This window comes from Mustela lutreola, chromosome 15, assembly GCF_030435805.1.
Source record: "Mustela lutreola isolate mMusLut2 chromosome 15, mMusLut2.pri, whole genome shotgun sequence".
Lineage (NCBI taxonomy): Eukaryota > Metazoa > Chordata > Mammalia > Carnivora > Mustelidae > Mustela > Mustela lutreola.
Window position 1 is genome coordinate 58812842 of NC_081304.1, and position 8610 is coordinate 58821451.

At 57.8% G+C, this 8610-nt stretch overlaps 1 protein-coding gene across 3 annotated transcripts; it reads right to left on the reverse strand.

The window, feature by feature from the left end:
• Nucleotides 1-73: 73 nt before the first annotated feature.
• On the reverse strand, nt 74-6361 carry ATP1B2 (ATPase Na+/K+ transporting subunit beta 2). 3 transcript variants are annotated; one of them, XM_059149249.1, is made up of 8 exons: nt 5615-6358; nt 3714-3842; nt 3262-3366; nt 2963-3168; nt 2680-2736; nt 2568-2585; nt 1809-1907; nt 74-1689 (listed from the first exon to the last, which is right to left on the reverse strand). In XM_059149249.1, exons 1-8 carry the CDS (start codon nt 5724-5726, stop codon nt 1525-1527), a joined length of 891 nt encoding a protein of 296 aa, XP_059005232.1. In that variant the 5' UTR covers nt 5727-6358; the 3' UTR covers nt 74-1524. The 3 variants fall into 3 exon arrangements, with proteins under 3 accessions (XP_059005232.1, XP_059005233.1, XP_059005234.1); XM_059149250.1 differs by lacking the exon at nt 2568-2585 and having other exon boundaries at nt 5615-6357; XM_059149251.1 differs by lacking the exons at nt 74-1689; nt 1809-1907 and adding an exon at nt 2092-2199 and having other exon boundaries at nt 5615-6361.
• Between the last annotated feature and the right edge of the window lie 2249 nt (nt 6362-8610).

Here is an 8610-nt window from a genome sequence, read left to right on the forward strand (position 1 = left end):
CCACCCAGCACCTCCAGCCCCCTTCCCAGAGCCCCTCTGAAAGCTCGGCAAGGAACAAGCCTGCACGCAGAGCTCCATGTAGGATATATATTTATATACAGAATTGCTCTCTTTTTATTGTACTTTATCCTCTTTTTACAGTAGATCTGACACAGGCATTGTATAACTGCTGAGAGACCGTGGGGGCGAGGGCAATGCAGGAGGACACGGGGACAGGAAGGGAAGAGACTCCGATCCAGCAAGAGGGGAAGCAGGAAGGGTCCATCTGGGGATGGGGTGTAGGAGCGGCAGTGTCAGAAAAGAGACGGACAGTTAGAGAGGCGGAGACAAAGGGCGCTAGCGCTGGACAACGCCAGAGGCCCCTCGTGGGACACTATGGGTCGTTTAAAAATGCCAAGGGGTCTGGAGGAGACGGGGGCCAAGACATTCAGAGCCTAGACTGAGTGGCTGTTTGCAACGTTCGGGCTGGCATGCGGAGGAGAGGGAGGGTGTTAGGGACGAGCTGTTAACGTGCTAAGAGAGACCAGAGAGAAGCCGGTGGGGGCAGCTCGGGCCCAAAGGGGAAGGAGGTGAAACAGTCCCATAGCCAGCTGGTGTTTCCAAGGTGGCCACTGGGGACCCGGCCAAAACGGCTGCCCCTCCCCCAGGGCTCCGGGGAAGTGGAACTTGAAGGATATTCTGGGAAAACAAACAGGGAGAAGTGAGCCATCAGCCAAAACAAAGTGGACGTTCAGCCTAGGTCAACCCCATCCCTCTGGGGGCGTGCCTCTTTGGGTGACAGGAAGAGAATTTTCAAGAAGAACCAACAGGGACTCCTCTTCCAGACCCTGGTTCCCAGCGCACACCGTCGCCAGAGGGTAGGAAGACAAATGGGTCAGAAAACACGGGAAAGGCCACGGAGCCACCTCGTCCTGGATGACACACAGTTGTCTTTCAGAGGAGGGAAGAGGGGTGGAGAGGAGGTGGGGACAGGCCACAGGGGGAGCTGGATACGTCAAAAGCCACCAAGGCAGGGACTGTGTGGATGAGGCAGGAGGCACGGGAGAAAAGGGGGAATGGAGTGTCTGTAAGCTGGGGCTGAACTGAGATGCGCGCGTGTGTGTGTCTGTGTGTGTGTGAGAGGAGGAGGAGTGCGAAGGCAGGTGTGAAAGTGGGCGGGTGTGAAGGTGGGCAGAAAGGCATCTTCTATAGTTCTCTGGGGACAGAAGGGGCGGAGACACCCCACTCACAGCTAAAACAGAACCAGAACAGCTCCTGAGTCCTCTGGGGCCGTCCCGGGATCCCGTCTCCCTACCTCGACCGAGCTGGAGTCGGGAGAGGAAGAGCGGGGGACAGGAGGCCAGGAATCACAAATGGCCATCACCAGGCTGGGGTTCACAAGTAAAGAAAGGGGGAGTGGGGCTCAAACAAGTCATAGCTCTGTTATAAAAAATACCTTTGGGGCGGGTGAGGGAGGGATCAGGCAGGGTCGGGGACATTCCAGAAGCATCCATAGGAAAGAGGTGGGGGCAGGAGGAAGGGGCCTCAGGTTTTGTTGACACGGAGCTTGAAGGCCACGCGGCCGGCGAACTTGTCCCGCTCGTCATCCGTGGCGATGTTGGCGGCATTGACCCGGCATTCCACATTCACCTCCACGTTGGGGGTCACGTTCAGGAACTTGACGGCCACCAGGGGCTGCGTGTAGTTCACCTGGGCCAGAGGAGGAGAGCGAAGGTCCAGGACCGCCGTGACTCAGCCTCCTCCCCAAGAACCAACCCCCATCGCTCCCCTAGGGGTGCCGCAAGTCTGGGCCTCCCACCAGGACTTACGTGGAACTTTTTGCCATAGTAGGGGAAGTACATGAGGTCGATGTTGCCATTGGCAGGAAACATGACAAAGTTGCCAAGATTCTCAGCATCTTCATCGCGCTGTGGGGGTGCAGGAGTAGGGGGAAGCATGTTAGGGGCGCCGGGAACCCAAGAGCTCTCCAGATTTCCCTCTGCTCTTCCTTCAGCCCAAATAATTTCTGTCTCTGATCAGTCTCCCTTGGACTATGAGCCCGTGTGTGTGTGTGTGTGTGTGTGTGTGCGCGCGCGCGCGTGCGCGCACACGCGTGCGCCTCCTCCATCAGACTGAGAAGTCCTGAAGGGCGCTCATGATCCGGACGCCCCTCACTGCACTCCCACACCAAGTTCTTACCCCAGTCTCAGGAATCGGTTTCTGGAGCAGAGCCAAGAGAGAATAGACACATGAGTTAAGGGCTCAGTAGGCAGGGGAGGGGGCCGTGGTGGGAGTGAAGGGGACAGAAAGCTTCTAGAGACGACAGACGTGGGGTCCGAGGACGCTGAGTCGAGGTAGGTAGGGCTAACTACCAGACGCCTAAAAGTACTGAGGAAGGAACAGGTGAGCTCCAGGAGGGAGAGCGGAAGTCACGGTCATCAGGGACTAGACGAGAAGGTGGGGATTAGGGATAGAAACCAGGGGCGGAGGCTTGGGTGGATTCAGATGGTGGGGCTCCTGCATCCTAAAGAGAAGCGGTGGGGGGGGAGCCCCTGAGGAGTTTGAGCCACATGGGGACTCACTCTTACCCCCTTGTGACGGGGCCTCTGACAGCAAAGAAGATAGGGAGAGATCCATGAATTACGTGGAAACCACGAAGGGCACACAGGTGGGCAGGTGAGCAAGGCCAGAAAAACTCACCTTCCCCACACAGGTGACATTCATGCTCTGATTGGCTCCTGCATAGAAGTTGATAACCTGGAGGGAGGAGAGAGGGATGAGCTTGGCCGAGACACAGATATCCAGCCTTCCCTCCCCATGTCTCAGCCTCCCACAACCCCATCTCTCTTGCTCTCCTGGCCACTCAAACATCCCCAGATCTCTCCAATGCGCAGGAGCCCCAGTGAAAGGAAGCATCTGCCAGCAGAGGGTGGCCCCAGCCCCCTCCTCCTGCCTTCTCCCCAGTGACCAAGGTCACACGTACCCGGTTCATCTTGATGAAGACACAGGGCTGCCCAGTGCTATAACCGTAGTGGGTCGGGTCACCGATGCCAGAGCAATCCCCCAGCTGGGTTCGGTTGAACTGACAGGCACGCTTCGGGTAGTTGAGAACCCCATTATCCGGCTGTTCATAGTAGCGCCCCGGGCGGCAGACATCGTTCTTTTGGGCTTGGATGGAATCGTTGTAAGCTAAGGCGGTGGAAGAGAGAGGGTCATGGGCCCCATGTTCTGCCTCCTGGGTCCTCCAATGCCCTGGACGAGCTCCCGCACCGCCACACTCACGCTCCAAGAACTTGTTGAGCTTCTGAACGTGCTGGTCCCAGCTCTCAGAGTCACTGACGTTGACAATGACATCAAGATTCTCGGTCTTGGGGCGAATCATCAAGCCTATAGCCCACCAGGGCAGGAGTGGAGAATACATATTTACGAGGAGGGACCACAAACAGCGGGAAGAAGGGGGACACGGGGAGCAGCAGGGGGAGGGATGGTGGGATGAAGATGGGAGATCGGCTGCCCAGGAGGAAGATCCCTGGGAACACAGGGCACCTTTCCAGGTCACAAAGCTCTCGGCTGCAGTGGGAAGAAAGGCAGACTTCAAGCACTCCCCTGAGTGCTTGGCTCACCAGAACCAAGCCTCTGCGAACCGTGAGTTCTTACCAGGCTGTAAGGTCTTTTTTGGAGATTTGGGGAGCACAGAGCTGGTTAATGGCTGGCGGGAAGCGTGCATCACTCACCTGGTGTGGCCAGTCGGTCCTGGTACTTGGGGGTATGGTCAGAGACCGTCTGCAGCATGACCCACATGGTAAGGGTGAACATTGCCGTGAGGAAGCCATAGAAGACGAGGTAGAAGAGGAGGATAAAGGCTAGGGAGGAGGAAAAGGGGTCAGCAGGTTCAAGGCTCCCGGGATGACCTCGCCTATCCCACACACACCCGTCTCCCTCTCCGAGGTTCAGCACGGGGACAGGTCACAGAGTCTTGGGGACATCTTTGAGCCTTCCCTTGGGAGCAAAATGAGACAAGCTAGAAACAGGCAGTTGCATCTGGCTTCCAGCCATGGCTCCCAGCCCCCTCCGGTCCTAGGGCGCAGTGAAGCCCAACCTTGCCGAGGCCACAAGAGACCTAAATTCTCGTTGCTGGGACAACCCCAAGTATAGGCCACAGTCATTCTGCATCCAATTACGTTCCCAACTTCTCAACCATTCATGGCCCTGAAAAGGCACCACATCTGTGACTGCTACATGGGTCCTCATGCTTAAAGCCGTCCATCCAGAAAAAGGACTTTTTAAGCCAACTCTGTCCGCCATTCACACCTAAACCCTCAGCCAATCCTTCAGACTGCAGACCCTCACCCTCAAACAGCAGAGACCCTGCACACGGCTCCTGCCTACCCATGACATCTCTCAGCTGTGCAGAACTTTCAACAGTCACACCAGCCCCAATTCACGCACAGCCCCCAAGCCAGAGGTAGAGAGGAAAGGTGGACCATCCCAGAGCCTTCCTGGCACAGAACAGGTGCTTGGTGGATGTGACAAGGAGCTCCGTCACTCCTCAGCCTAGGATGAGTGTCTGCTGTTGCTACCACTCAGGACCCCCAATCCTTCCATCTCAGAAGACTCGTTCCCTATGAAGTTTCTCCAGATTTCCCCCAAGCAGTCAGGGACCCCTCCAATCCCAGGGGCCCGGCTTCCAGAACCCCCAAGGCAAGGATTACCTGGACCTGTCTCCAGGGCCCCAGGGTGTGGAGGGGGTTGGGGGGCGGCACTGATGGGAATAGTATGCAATCAGTGTGGATGAATTGCAAATTGTGTCACCCAGGATCCCGGAGTCAAGGCTTCGCTTAGACTTCCCAGCCTCACGATCCCTTTTGGAAGAAAGCCCCCACCCCTGCCCAGCACCAGATCCCCCGACTACACACCTGGAGTCCTGCTATGGGTTGGGAAGATCCCAAGGCACCCCAGCCCCACAGACACGCTCTGCCCGATGATGTACGCCTCTCACCACCACTAGCATCCACTCCTCCCTCCGCCTGCGACATCTGAGCCAAATATCCAATCTCCAAAACCTTCTAGGGCCAGCCCTCCTCAACAGCCCCCCACCCACAAAGCAGCACAGAAAAGCTCCAAACGTTCAGCAGTGGGATACTGACAACTTCCGCTGTGAAGAACCCCCCACCACACTCCCCACCTCTCCAAGACCCGCCCCCTCATGAATGTTCCCAGGGTCCAGGGGATGGGCACGAGCTAAAAATAGACGGGCTTGGCTAGCTAGTGAGAGCCAGAGGGAGGGAAGGGGCGCTCTTCTGCGGAAGGGGGGGCGATCGTGCGGAGCGGACCTGCCCCGGGAGGGAACGCAAGCGCCACGGCGCGGACACGCGCGCACGGCCCGCGACCCCCCGCGCGAGGGGGCTCCGCGGGGGGCGGGAAGGCGGCAGTGACCTACTTTCTCCGCCTCCGCAGCGGCCGGCCAGGGAGATTAGACCGGCGATTCGGCCCCCTCCCAGGCCCGAGCTCGGCAGGGGGGCCGGACGCCGGGGACCCGGGAAGGGAGCTGGGGCCAAGCCGGCGGGACCCAGTGCCCCCCGGGCGTCGCCCGGAGGACCTCCGCCCCGCCCCTCGTGCGGCCCGCCCTGCGTACCCCAACTGGTGCCGGTGCGGCCCATGAACTGGTGCGTCCTCGGGTTCCACACGAACTCCTTCCACTCCTCAACCACCTGCCCGCAGCTCTTCTTCTCCTTCTGGATGACCATCTTGGCGGCGGGGGAGAGTCCCGCGCGGGGCGGGGGGCTGCGGAGAAGCTGGGGTGCGGCGCGCAGAAGCCCCCCCCCCACGCTCCGGAACGCGCGGGGAGCAAAGGCAGCGGGGGCGAGGGAGACCCTCCTCAGATAGGCAGCTGCTGCTAATTCCGGGGCGCACGGCCACGCGCTGCGGGGTGCTGGCAGCGCGGCGTAGGATGCACGGATCCTAGGCCCCCCAGCTGCGATGAAAAGGGGGACTGTCAGATCAGGGGAGGATAGAAAGGGGAAGGGGTGCGGTGCAGCTTCACCCCCCCCCAAAAAAAACCCTTCTAGAATCAAAATGAAAAGGGATGCAAAACCAGACGGCTGCAAAACCCGAGCGAAACGCAGAAAAAATAGGGGTGCAAAGAGGCCAGGGAGGGTGGGGGAGGGGGCTGCCCCGAAATCCGAGATGCAAAGAGGCTATGGAGAGGGGCCGGGTGACCGCTCAGGCTCTTCCGCCAAGCGAAGACCGCCACACCAGTGGTGGCGCGGCCGCGGGGGGTGGGGCAGGGACGCGCAATTGGGGGACAGCCAGGGATGGGGGCCCCCCAGGCGGAGGCTCCGCTCCTCAGCAGTGCGGGGCTGGCGGTCGCCGCGCGCGGTCTTTATACTCGGCGGCTGTGGGGGTGTCCGCCCCCTTCCCACCCCCAGAAGCCCCGCCTCCTCGCCGCTGGCCCGGGCGACCTCATACATATGCAAATATGGAGAGAGGGATTGGGTCCGCCCCCCTACCGCCTCTTCGGGACCCAGAGGTCTCTCCCCTCCCCCCACCCCAGGTACTGGACCGGATCAGGTGGATGGAGGGGATGGAGGGCGTGTCGCGGCGGAGTGGAGGGAACTACAACCCCAGAGAGGCGTAGGGCGGGAGAGGGAAGCCGATCTGTGCTGAGAAGGGGCCCCAGGCTGGCCGTTGGAGACAGATCCGGAGACCGACAGGGCCAAATGTGAGAGGAATAGAGAAAGAGCCAGAGACCAGGACCGACAGTAGGCACCAGCCAGGGTGTTAGACCAGGCCACACAGAGATGGACAGAGGTCACCGCAGGAGGGAAATCCCCCTTGGGGAGCAGCTACCTCCCCCCCATACCTCCTTCACAAGTTCCACAGCCCCAGGGGAAGCCCCAGAAGCTTCCCCACATCCCCACCCAATCTCTGGGCAAAGTCTTTCCAGACACCACATTCCTGGCCCCTAGCACTGCCCTGAGGCCCCAGCCCTGGATCCAGAACTGCTCAGGTGTCATTTCTCCCCACACCCCCATGTCTGAAGTCCCCCTTCCCCACTTACCCATTTGGGTTGGCAAACATTTATTAAGTACCTACAAGAGACCTTATTACTTACTTACTCTAGCCCTGAGGAGGCAAAGTCACAGTTCTCCTGGGGTTCAAGAGACCCACAGACTAGAAGGCGGTACGGGAGCCTCTACAGACCTCAACTTAAGAATCATTATCTGTCACTTTTTATCTCTCTTCAAATTTTGTCACTTTCCCTCAGAGAGGTGTTTCTGCTTTCAACTTTCGCTCAACATCCTTGGCTCTAGCCCTCCACAACGCCTCTCCCGACTCTCAGCCTTCCCTTTCAAATGCTCTCCCCCAGAGCCCAGCTTCATGGACTTGGGATCTGCTCAAACAGAGCTGGTGCTCAGAAGAGCCTTTTGCTCTGCTGTCAGAATCCTGTAGCTCTTCCTAATTTTATCTTTTAAGTTGTAATTTGCAAGAAAAGTCCAATGGGACAATGGAGTGTGCGTGTGCCCAGAGGAGATAAGGTAAGCATGTTATTCACACACCTGCACCACTCCGGAGGCCGATCGCTGAGAGGCCACGCTTTACGTTCCAAGCCGACCTTGCTTGGAACACAGAAAGAAGGCGATGGCGCTTTAGAAGACATGGGTGATAGCTACTAACCCTTCTTGGTCGTGCTAGCTACTTCCTGACTCAGCCAAGCACTTCAGCTGGAAAGAATGACATGGAAGGGACAGGAGCACTGAGCTGCCCATAATTCCTTTTCCTTTCAGTCTTTCTGTGCTCGTCAGAAAGCTGAAGGTAGAAGAATGGTAGTTTTTCTTTATTACAAACAACGTTAAATAGCAAAAGCCCCCGAGAACTCGAGGAAAGAATGTCAAAAAGGAAGGAAAACATTTTCTCTTTCAGTGCCTTGAATGGAACTTTTCCTCCTGCTTTTTGAACAGGGGATCCCACATCTCCGTCCTGCAAATTATACAGCTGGTTCTGCCTGGGCACCTTCCGCAGCAGGCTCTGGATTCATTTTCTCAAGATACAGTTTTAATTAGGCCACTCCTCTGCTCAAAGGTCTTCAATGGCTTCCTGTTAGCCTGCAAGACGGGAGTCCTGATTCTTTTGTGTCTCCTTTGGGGCCTTCCACTATCTAAACGCAGCCTGTGTCCCCAGCCTCCTTTCCCACTAGGACCCAATGTGTCGTCCCCTGGAGTGGAGCCGGCCACCCCCGGGACAGGCTGTGCTTCCTTCTGACTCCACACCTTTGTCCGTTTCATTCCCGCATCCTCATCCTGGACGTCTGCCCGCCCTTCCGAGCCCAGCCCCATCCCCCATTCATTCATTGCACGTAGCTAATGAGCATTAACTTAGGGCCAGGCTCTGTTCTGGTCTCTGTGCTCCCAGGACTCCCGTTCCAACAAATAATAAAAATCAGCAAAGAAATAAAATAATGCATTATAATATTATGCAGGAAAAATACAACAGGGTAATGTTCAGACAGCCCCTGGATGGTCCAGGAGGACTTTAATGAAGAGTGTAAGGGTCAGTGTGGGACCTGAGTAACCCAAAGGGAGCCACAGGGACCTGTGGGAGAAGACTCATCCTTCCAGGAGGACGGAAGTA